We start from the raw sequence: 11,306 nt of genomic DNA, 5'->3' as shown, positions 1-11,306 counted from the left end.
TCCATCCATCCATCCATCCATCCATCCATCCATCCATCCATCCATCCATCCATCCATCCATCCATCCATCCATCCATCCATCCATCCATCCATCCATACTCGCATCTTCCTTTCAGAATCATGGGTGCACTGGTGCCCATATCCAGCAGACACAGTGTAAGGGCTACACCCTGGACAGGTCGCAAGTCTATCACAAATAACAATCACAAATATAACAATCCAGACTTTTTGAAAAAGCATTTTCAATTACATGTAATTTTTGCACATAAACTATGATCAGTCTAAGGATCTAGGACTAAGAGGAAGCTCAGTCAAATGCAAAAACACCACAGAAAACCAAAGAGGCTGACCTGGAGTAATCTGAAAAAGTGATTTTAGTTTGTACCAAATACTGCACATTTGGTTTCACGAGTTACAGTCAGTGAGGGGCAAATCTGTTTATAAAATATAGTTTCAAAGTAGGACCAAAGTTATAAGATCTCACAGATAACTCCAGTCTCTCTTGCTGTCTTTCTTATCTTGTCCAGGAAGGGTTATGAAGAGGGAATTGAGCTGGTGAGAGATGGGGTGCACCCTGGAAAGGTCAACAGACTATCACAGGGCCAATACCAGGGTAAATAGTACCCACAGCAAACAACTCACACCTGAGATCAATTTAGAACTGTCAGTTAAACTAAAATAAAGGTTTTTAGACTGTAAGAAGAAACTGAAGTTCCCAGGGAAKAAACAACACAAAAGCTCCAGCTGGGATTTGAACAAGCTCGAGTTTGAGAAAAAAGCAGCGTTTATTCTAATTATGTTGTATTTTGACTTTAGGCTGTTCATATTTATGACTAAAGTAAGTATGTTTTAAATGTTTTAGTAGTTTTCAGTAATTATTTAAACATGTCAAAATAAAGTTTTTTTTTATTACTAACAATATAAAACAGAACAACAAATGATACAACTCTCGTGAAGGGTAATAAAAATAAAACTACAAGCTACATTTTAGGGGGCCAGCTAAAGGATATTACAGAACAACAACTGAGCAAAATAATACAGTGAGAAAGTTAAAACAGTAAATATGTAGATATCTGGTGTGAGATGATCTTGGCTGATTTCCAGTTTTTTTAATGTACTTTAATGAAGAAAAATATACTTTAAATTCATTCATGAAACAGGGGCAGGAGGGCTTGGTATCTCTCCACTTACTACAGTGAATATGATATTTTGCTAAAAGTATAACTACATTTATGACACCAGAGATGGAAGAACTTAAATTATCCACATAAAACAAAATGTCCACATCAAAAGAGGGAATGTTAAGTTTAAGATTTATCCAGTTCCTAATTTCTGACCAAAAGCTTTGTGAATAATGACAGGAGAAAAACAAATGTTCCAAGGATTCATCTTCTGACTTACAAAAAGTACACAAATCCACATCAAATTTAAATCTTCTTTCAATAAACATGGCCACAGGCTATATCAAGTATGTTAAAAAGAGTTTCCTTCACTTTAGGAGATATAGGCCATTTTGTAAATTTGGAATGAGCAAAAGTCATTATGTTTTTTTACAGGTATTAGAAGGTTTCTTGAAGGAATCTGCATTGTAGTCATGGTAAATCTTTTGTCTTATAGTTCCATTAATCATCCTATTGTTGCATTTGTAATCCACCAAGTTACAGTCATTCACCTTTAGTGTGGGCATCAAAGCTGTCACCTTCGCATGTAAAACAACATTTTTGATTAGCTGGATCAATGCGAAGGGGGTTGCTTTACACATCTTCTTAAAATCTTTGTAACAATTAAAATTACATTTTTCAACAAAGGATGGGAAGTCACCATTATCATCTAAAAGATCTGTTACAAAGATAATAGCCTTATCATATACCAATCTTTTAAGAATACTGTCTTCCTACCAACAGCAACAAATTCTTCAGTTTTGGAAGATGGTATTCCAACATAATTTCTCAGCTCACGGATCAACCCTGTGGAATAATAGGACAGTTGCAGTTGGTTTGTCAAAATAAAGGTATTTCATCTAGTATTACGTTTTCTCGGCTGTACGCAGCAGCTGTTACCTAACGTCATGACGTAATTTCCGCTCCACAGTAACTGGGTGCACTTGAGAGGCTTAGCTTAGCTTAGCTTAGCGTTAAACATTATCCGACACACCTTTCCTCTAGCATTTGGTATACGTTTGCTATTATTTTTCGTTGAGCTACAGTGGATGAACTTGGTTTAATGAAGTGGTCGTGACGACAAATTTAAAGTCACGAGCAGACGGAGGATTACCCTCAGCGTGAAGCTAAAGAAGCTAACACGCGCGGCTAAAGAAAGGTTTGTGTATTTCGTTTTTCCAGATGTACAACACACGGGATACTGAGTTACCCCATAGTTTTGTCTTATCTGTGCTGGCAACTGTTCCGTGCCCTCACTTTGTGCAGGATAAAGTTTTCCCCGGCGGAGCKAAGACGCAACCAGCCAGATAAACATGGAGGATGAGGAGGTAGCAGAGAGCTGGGAAGAAGCAGCAGACAGCGGGGTGAGTTTGACACAACACTGCTACACAGCACATTTGTATTATTTAGTTGGTTTTACTTCCATAAAAGCAGCTACCAGATAAATCCTGTTCTGGAAGCATCCAATCTTCGCAGGCCCCACCTTGACTGATATTCTCCAGTTTTCATATTTGGTTTGCATAAACTAAAACAACGACAAGGAATCATGTAACTGCAGCAGGTTAATATGTTTCTAAAAGAGACTAATTTGTTTTGGTTCTTATGTTTTCCTCCACTTTGTCTGCATTCTCATGTTTAAAAGTGGCTAGATTGCTGTACATTTAGTTTCTGCGTTTCTTTACATTTTATTTATCAGGATTCTAAACAACCTTAATGCGGTACTGAGACACCCATTAAACAAGGTTTACATCAAATTTGTTTACAGATGATTACAATAAAAGTACCAAACGTTAAACCATATCAAACAGCTGGTACAATAGGACTTTGGTGCTATAATACAGAATCGTTCACCTACGATTTATCAACAGAGAAAATAACACTAATGCATATTTTGTTATTCATCTTGATCACTGTTTTTATTTGGCTGTGTGGTAGGTTTAACAAGGCCAAAGTCCTGATAACTGAGACAAAACAGAGAACAGTGAACCACATACAGTTGCTAACGCTGCTATTTTCAGGAAATTGAGAGAAGACTTGAGGCGAAGTTGAAAATAAACCAGGAAGCAAAGTAAGTGACAAGCTATGAAATCAAATTTATTTTTGTACTATTTTTTAAAAATATTACTCTATGATTCTGTTCCTATCTTTACAGGAAGTCCAAATTGAAGTCAAGTGTTTCTCCTGTGCGAACTGCCATCGTAATCCAAGATGACTCTCTGCCTGCAGCACCTCCACCTCAGATTCGGATTTTAAAGCGTCCTTCCAATAACGGCGCCGCAGGAAACTCTGCCTCCTCATCTCGTCCCTCGCAGCAAATGAAATCGTTGGCTCAACGGGAGGCAGAATATGCAGAGGCCCGACGAAGGATTTTGGGTAGTGCATCTTCAGAAGAAACGCCTCAGGACAATCCAAGCCAGGATAGGTAAGACTTAAGTCAAACTTGGAGAACAAAGTGCGTAAGGAGTATTAGTTATTTATTATATTTTTCTCCTGTTGGCAGGACTGCTCGTATGAGTGTGCAGCAATCTTTAGACACAGTTCGTCCAGACAATCAGGTAATCCGTCAACCCACRGGCCCGGACGGCACCTCGGGCTTCCGACTCTGCAGATAAACTGGAGCTCTTTGCTGCCAGGAAACCGCTTCCTCCCTGAGAGGGCCGGGACAAGTGGGGAAATTAAAGGGGTTGTGTGTGTGGTTTAGAGAGCCAAGTGGTGAGATGACCTTGGATTTGACTGACCGGAGAAATACGAAGACAAGCATCTTCACCCTCTCTCTACTCTGCTCACTGGTTTGATCTTTGCCTCTAGCCTTGTCTTTTCCTTCAGTGGAACCCTGCCAGAGGCTGGCAGAGATCAAAGATTTGAAACTCTCTTTGTTCTCAGCTTGAACAGGCTTTGGTCGCACCCATCCCCCCATACACTGTGAGACTCGGATGTCCTGTGATATATTCGAGGCGTCAAGTGTTTGCCTCTTCAGGAAAAATAAGAACTTGTTAATCTGTGGGAAACCCTCAGAGTTGTGCAAGCAGAGGAGCTTTTTTTTCCACTGAAGAAGCAAAGGTCATGTCTGGGTGTCCTGAGGGAGAATGGCCTTAGTTTGTTGCTGCGTTCGGAGGCTAAGTACTCCACAGTGCCAAGAAGTGACCGTGTTCAGCAGACTGAGTGCAAGGTTACAGAAAGTTGTGCTGATTGGACCTTTTCTGTGAAAGTGCACTGTGCTGAAAAGTTTTAATACTGCACGGCAGGCTGTGGCTCAGACCAGAACTAGGCCAGCTCACGGGCCTGTTTTCAGCACAGTAGCTATAAAAGAAAGGTCCGGTCCGCACACAGCCTCTGGCCCAAAGCTGTGGTCCAAACGACAGGGTCACTGTCGACATCGAAGGGACATCGAAGTTTTTACAAGCAATAACTCTGAAATTACTTCCTGGGTTGTGTTTTGTTGAAATTATGTTTTAAAATGTTAACGTTGCCATCTTTTTTTTTTTTCATTTTAGTGTACATTTAAATCAAYAGATTGTTAGTGTGTTAAGAAAATTAGGTTGCAATAAGAACATTTCTTTGTAGTGTTGGATTTAATTTGATCAAATTGTCAGAAGTCAAGAACTGGAAACTAAATCTTTTCATGAATAAATCTCTTTGCCTGTGCTGCCCAGCTGACAGTTGATCATACAGTCAGATGTYCTGTATCTGTGCTGTACTTTGGTATACATGTAAATTATACAGAAATGGTTATATCAGGCCCAGTGTAGAGAATGATGTATTTTTGTCAGCGTCAAAGACTTATATGAGAACTTACCTTTAAATCAGCGCTCTTTAAAATGAAACAAACTTTATCTTCCCTGTCTTAATGAATGTCTTCCTGTGATGTTTTTCACACCGCAGGATTTTAAGAGACAAGTTTACAAACTATGAAATGATTAATAAGTTAAGTATTGTGGCGTTACAAATACTGATAATTGGTTTCATTATTAAAAAGGAAAACAAACACAAAGTGTTTGAATCTTTTGAACCTTTTTATGCCTTAAATGATAAATGTCACATTTGCCAACAAGCGTTCTCTTGTGGATATGTGGGTTTATGTTTGAATCTTTTTTTCCCCCTTGGATAGGCCTCAATAACTGGATGCTACCCTGTGGAGATGCAGTTCATGGCTGTGAGGAGGGAGTTTTTAGAAAATTTAAGCCTTTGTGCCTTTTTTAAATTTTTCTTTCTAGAACACCACAAGCAAACTATTGCTCACAGTAATTTAATTTTTCTGCACTGCAGGACACCTTGCTAGAAGTGTTGCATTTATTCAAAATTCAGTAAGGAAAACCACGTTGGGACATCTTTTTTATTATAAGATAATTACTTTTTCGTGACTTGTGTTTGGACCTATGACAAAAATCTAACCTGTTAAATGAGACCTGCTAATTGACTGAAAGCTTTATATTATGGTTATTGTAATTAAGTCTGGTTGAAGTATGGAAACCAAGGGATTTAAGATCAGTTTGAATCGTTTAGCAAAGACCCATCTTGTGTGTGATCAGCTCATGTTGCAGTCGCTCCGTCATCCATCTAGTTTGATGCTCATTTGATGTCATTGTTTTGAAACTTGAACTGAAATTTAAATGCCCTTTAATAAACACACACAAACATGCTGCTCTTTGCATTTTTGCTTTTCTGTGTGTGTGTGTATCCTGTCCCAAGCATTTGCAATATTTTCCTCTGTCGAACCTCATAAATATAAAGAAACAAACATAGTTAAGTAGAAACAAATATTTATAAACTCAAACGTAGTCTTAAATGCCATTTTCACATTTGTATGTGCAAAGTACAACAGGTGGCATGCTTTCTTTTTATTTTGCAGTTTCTACCACAGTTCTGACCGGTAAACCTCCTGACCGGAAGGTGGCGCTGTTTGAGTTTAGCGCCGCGTTTTCAACTTACCGCAGAACAGCTGCTGAAGCTTCCATTGAAAGCCGGAAGTTGTGGAGGTTTTTGTATGTAGTGGGGTGAGTGTTTGTGAAAGTTGACAAGATGGCAGAGGACGATAGTTATGAGTCGATGCTGTGTGTAAAGCCAGAGGTACATGTTTACCGTATCCCACCGCGGGCTTCTAACCGCGGATATCGGTAAGAAAGTTTCTGTACCGACGAATCTGGGGGGCAAAGTTGCTTAGCAAGCTAATTTATTAGCCATACATCCATTGTCGGACAAGAGAGCTGTCACGAATTTAAACGTTTTTAAAATATTTTTCTGATTCAGTTTGTCAGATTATATCTTTTTGTTAGTAGTTAGTTAAAGTTTAGGGAGAAATGTATGCGTAAACTTTTCAGGAAACCCATAGGCACCTGACTTATAAAGTTAGAAACACTATCTTATCTCTCGAACGGAAATAGGACACTTCTGAAGTTTTTTCTTCTTCTTGTGGCTCGCAAGTTTTTAATGTTTGCCCAAATTGGTACAAGAATTTAATATTTATATGAATTTCGTTAGGTTGAATTTCTTACATAAGTCAATTGAACTTTTTAAATTTTTTTGGTTTTTGAAAACAAACCTAACCATCTTCTTTTCAAGCTTTTTGAGTGATCATGACCTGCTTTACTGTGTATCAACATCTGGGTTTAAAAATGATTTTATCCTAAGAGCTTCTAAATAAAGTTTCATTATCTGAAACTTGTTTTWAAAAAGCTCCTCAGTTTGACTTTTCTCTGGAGTTTCCAGCTTTAAATGTGATCAGAAAACAAACATGAAATGCAAGTGAAAGCTTTGAGTTGAACTATTATCTTTAATAAACCTTTAAATGAGAGTTTTTATATAAAAAAAATTGTGTGGGCGAGGTCTATGAAACGTTTCCAGTCGTCGAGGACTTGATAATCATATGAAAGGATCCACATATGTGTGTATATTAAAGCTGTCTGTCTTGCTGGAGTGGAAACTCCAGTCAAGTAAATGGAAATAGTTTGAATAAATCATCATTTTAGAAGCTGTTTCAGATGTTATCTATATGAGATGTTTGGTTGTTTTTTTTTATCTGTTGCAGAAAAAGCGACACTCTCTGTGGTCTTGGTGGCAGATTTTAATTTCACTTCCCCATGATGTTTAAAACTACATTTGCTAAAACAACCACTGAGTCAAGTTCCAATAAATGTGTATTGACACTATTTTTTTTCCGTTTTGATCAGATTTTCCTGTTTGTTGGTTTGTTTTTAGTGCTGCTGACTGGAAGCTGGATGAACCTGCATGGAGTGGGAGGATGAAAATCACTGCCAAAGGCAAGATGGCCTTCATCAAGTTGGAGGACAAAAACACAGGTAAATAGTGTGATAGAAGAGGAGGACAGTGTTAGATCAATGAAAAAGAAACTTGAGCTTCACAATACAACATGTGAGGCATGAAGTCTGAAAGCTCGACAGCTTGCTTATTGGACAATGGTATGGTCCTCTTAATACTGAGGTGTTATATTTGTTATTTGATGCTTTTGTTGCACAAAAAACACAAGTTCTACTTTTTATTAATAAGATCAGCAGGTTTAATTAACTGTGATGTAAGTGTTTAATATGTTGCCTCACAACAAGATCACATGTTTGCTTCTGTGTTTCCCTTGGACTTTCCAGTTTTCTCCACAGACCAAATACAAGCAGGTCAGGTTAACTGGTAACTCTAAATCAGTGATTATCAATTACAGTCCTCGACGTCTGCAGCCCTGCATGTTTTACTTGTTTCTCTTCTCTAACACACCTGATTCAGTCAGTGAATTACTTCTTCCAAGTTCTGCAGAAGACTGATAATCATCTATTCATTCAAATCAGGTGTGTTGGAGCAGAGAAACAAGTAAAACATGCAGGGCTGRGGCCCTCGAGGACCAGGATTGATGATCCCTGCTCTAAATTGTCTCTAGGTGTGAATGATAGTGAGTTGTTTGTCTTGTTTGTTTCTCTGTGTCCCTGTGATGGACTTGCGACCTGTTCTGGGTGTCCCCCACCCCTCAGTGACTGCTTGAGATAAACACCAGCTCCTCACCACCCAGAAAGGAAAGGCAGGTACAGAAATGGATTAATTAAATGGTAGCAATATAAACAAACACTTTGCTACAATGAAGWTGAGAGGAAAGTTGTCAGAAACCTTTAAGTTATGCAAAAGTGTTTTATTACCTGTTACATTGGTCTTTATATGAACTCTGATTTGTCACATAATAATGTCCATTCACTCTTTCCGTCCACAGCAATTTGTTGAARTTCTTTGAGAAGCCAGAAACAAAGCAAGAAATCCTGTCATGTATTTTATAGAGCGGTTATGATTAATTCTTGCTCACAACAAGGCTGAACCAGTGTTATAGCTAAGTGTGTGTGTGTGTGTGTGTGTGTCGTTTTCTTTGCAGAATTTCAAAGCTTTTTCGCATTTGATTTTATAAACTGAAGGCGGTGACTTTGGCTGGTCTCAGTGAAAGTTGTCATAAAATTTAATTTGCTCAACAATCTTTTACACTGATGAAGACTCCTGTCAGAAAACATTAATACCTTTTGTTGGTCCTTTTCCACCACCTAGTTGTGGCATGAAGTGACCCGGAGGCCGTGTCGGGTGTGAATTCATTTATTTATTTTATTTATTTTGCAGGAGAGCTGTTTGCACAAGCTCCAGTTGAACAGTATCCAGGTTGTGTGGTTGAAGCAGTCACAGACTCCAGCAGGTACTTCGTCATCCGGATAGAAGACGGCAACGGTAAGGCYACACTAAAAACGACCTTTGAAACTGAACTCAAAACCTTTCAGCAGCTACAACCACCACTAAAGTCCCTGTCCCACTATGACGTTTTACACAACTTATGCCAACTTGTAAAAATTTAAAGACGTCTACATTGAAGATGGTATAAAAAAATCACCTCTCTTATACTGTAATAATAAAAACTGATCAAATATCTAACTTTTATTAATCATTTAGGCAAAAACAATTAWAAGTTGTCTAAATCGTTAGTGTGACAGGTTTTTTACCTTGCTAAGCTCTCCAGCTGCAACTTTCTGTGACAGACATCAAATAACAGAAATATAAGCTTGTAATTTGTATAAACAGCTGACACAAATGAGTAAATCGCAGATGAAGGATCTAGAGACCATGAAGGACTCTAATCATCTTTTTATTTTCTTTCTTCTTTTCAAGGACGCCACGCTTTTATCGGTTTGGGTTTTGCAGACCGTGGCGACTCATTTGACTTTAACGTTGCCTTACAAGATCATTTTAAGTAAGTCAGTGAGGATTTTGTGTTCTTTTTATTATACAGTGCACCTGTTTTACATTTTATGCATTAAAGCATGGGCTCTCAAATGTTTTGGGACTGGGGACCCCTTACAAAGGTGAAAAGTTTCCAGAGACCCCCTCATAAACCCTATGCTGTCAATGCAAAAATAATTTACTGTTATTTTAACCCCTAAATGCCACGGTAATTTTTTTTTTTTGTTTGGTTTGGTATGTTTGTTTTACTAGTGCATTATTCCCCATATGCATTTTTCAAAATAAAAACCAAATTAACAATTTATTGAAATATTTTGAGGACCCCCAAGACACGGCTCGCGGTGGGGGTCCTGGGTCCCCAGTTTGAGAACCTCTGCATTAAACCTGTAGAAGTTTTTATTACTGCCATTACTGGCATTTCATTCTCTTATTTTGACTGTTATTTTTAATTAAGTTAGGTTAGATTGCATGTAAGGGAATTTTATTTAAACCAGTTTGATGTTCGTTATGTAGAACCCTAATGCGACTCATGTAAGCTGATTTTAAGATGTTTGTTCTGATTGTGTCAAAGCTTTAAACATTTTGGGGGATTTTTTGCACAAAATGTTAGTTTATATTTTATTTCCTACATATTTCTAACGTTTTATTATTCTGTCAAACTCCAAAGGTGGGTGAAACAGGAAGGGGAGCTGGCGAAACTGGAAGCCTCTCAGAGCGCAGCACCTAAACTGGACCTGAGCTTCAAGGAGGGACAGACCATCAAGATCAGCCTCGGGGTGAGCGGGTCTCCTCCACGGAACARGTTCTAAATCGGTCTGTGGGGGGATTTGAACATTTAAAACTGGGCTTTTCACAGAACATTAAGAAGAAGGAGGCAGGTGGTGCCAAACCTCGACCCACGTCCGGTGGTCTGCTCCCTCCTCCCCCAGGAGCCAAGCCTGGAGGAGTTGTCCTGCCCCCTCCTGGAGGACAGCAGCCGGTCTCAGCTGCACAGATTAACACTGGTGATCCTCCCTTTATAATAAAATCTATTATTTAACATAATCCGAATTACTTTAAGGATTATAAATCTGACATTCTTCCTCTCCATGCTCAGCTCCTCTTCTAGACTTCGGCTCCCCGGTTCCGGTGGCCCAGCCTAGCTCAGACCTGTGGGGAGACTTCACGTCTGCAGGCTCCAAGTAAGTATGAACATCTGCGTGGGCTCGTTTCCATTCCTTCAGTTTCTCACTCCTTCATCACCCGCATCTCCTCCTCCTCCTCCTCAGCTCCAACAAAGACGCTGTCCAGTCAGGATGGGTTCAGTTCAGCTGAGTTCAAGAAAACAAACGTTCTCAGGTTCCAAACATTCCCTGGACACCACGATTGTGACAAAAACAAACAGAAAGAGGAGTTCACAGCTGCTTTTACGTCACAAACCAGATCAGCCTGCTGACCAACACTCTGGAGGATCAAACATGAATATTTTTACTGCTCTTCTTTTTCTGTTATGCAGTAGGATTCATTTTTTTACAGATTTTCTTTCTTTTTTTAAAAAACAAAACAAGGGAAAATTTGTCTCATTACACTAATTAGAATATTTCTCCACCTTAAATCAATTATACCTTGTTTTGCTTCTTTAGATTAGTCCTTCCACTGTTTTTCTTTGATTTTTTTTACAAGAAAATCATATTCTCTGTCCTACAAAGATCTCTACATCTAATGTTGCTCATCTCAAGCTTTTGTTTGTGGGAAATTGTCATGTAGCTGTATAACAGCATCATTGTTGGTTGATTTTTAGCTAGTCTTTTTGTTGTTTTTTTAGACCCTTAAAAGCTTTATCATCTTATAAGTTTTACATTAGGGCTCAAACCAGGATTTTCTGTAAAATCACTTTCGGGGAATAGATGATGCTCCTAGTTTTGCCTGTTTGTATTTTGTTGATGTGTTTTTGTT

General features: G+C 38.6%; 2 protein-coding genes across 3 annotated transcripts; both read left to right on the top strand.

The window, feature by feature from the left end:
- Window positions 1-2,120: 2,120 nt before the first annotated feature.
- Window positions 2,121-5,800, top strand: LOC106516160 (SUZ domain-containing protein 1). Its single transcript, XM_014006369.1, has 5 exons — window positions 2,121-2,319; window positions 2,427-2,524; window positions 3,179-3,228; window positions 3,313-3,582; window positions 3,661-5,800. Exons 2-5 carry the CDS (start codon window positions 2,474-2,476, stop codon window positions 3,770-3,772), a joined length of 483 nt encoding a protein of 160 aa, XP_013861823.1. The 5' UTR covers window positions 2,121-2,319; window positions 2,427-2,473; the 3' UTR covers window positions 3,773-5,800.
- A 172-nt stretch (window positions 5,801-5,972) lies between these two features.
- Window positions 5,973-11,210, top strand: necap2 (NECAP endocytosis associated 2). Of its 2 annotated transcripts, none has more exons than XM_014006366.1 (8): window positions 5,973-6,154; window positions 7,356-7,456; window positions 8,760-8,864; window positions 9,300-9,381; window positions 10,039-10,147; window positions 10,228-10,375; window positions 10,468-10,552; window positions 10,640-11,210. In XM_014006366.1, exons 1-8 carry the CDS (start codon window positions 5,988-5,990, stop codon window positions 10,683-10,685), a joined length of 843 nt encoding a protein of 280 aa, XP_013861820.1. In that variant the 5' UTR covers window positions 5,973-5,987; the 3' UTR covers window positions 10,686-11,210. The 2 variants fall into 2 exon arrangements, with proteins under 2 accessions (XP_013861820.1, XP_013861821.1); XM_014006367.1 differs by lacking the exon at window positions 5,973-6,154 and adding an exon at window positions 6,160-6,274.
- Window positions 11,211-11,306: the final 96 nt, after the last annotated feature.

This window comes from Austrofundulus limnaeus, unplaced genomic scaffold, assembly GCF_001266775.1.
Source record: "Austrofundulus limnaeus strain Quisiro unplaced genomic scaffold, Austrofundulus_limnaeus-1.0 Scaffold35, whole genome shotgun sequence".
Taxonomy (NCBI): Eukaryota; Metazoa; Chordata; class Actinopteri; order Cyprinodontiformes; family Rivulidae; genus Austrofundulus; species Austrofundulus limnaeus.
This window is presented reverse-complemented; position numbering and strand designations above follow the sequence as displayed.

What these genes read in the sequence shown, in the direction of transcription:
- necap2 (XM_014006366.1), top strand. Translation starts at nt 5,988, where the DNA reads ATGCTTTCTTTTTATTTTGCAGTTTCTACCACAGTTCTGACCGGTAAA. An exon ending in AGCTGCACAGATTAACACTG is followed by an intron (nt 10,376 to 10,467) that starts GTGATCCTCCCT and finishes CTCCATGCTCAG; the next exon opens with CTCCTCTTCTAGACTTCGGC. An exon ending in TTCACGTCTGCAGGCTCCAA is followed by an intron (nt 10,553 to 10,639) that starts GTAAGTATGAAC and finishes CCTCCTCCTCAG; the next exon opens with CTCCAACAAAGACGCTGTCC.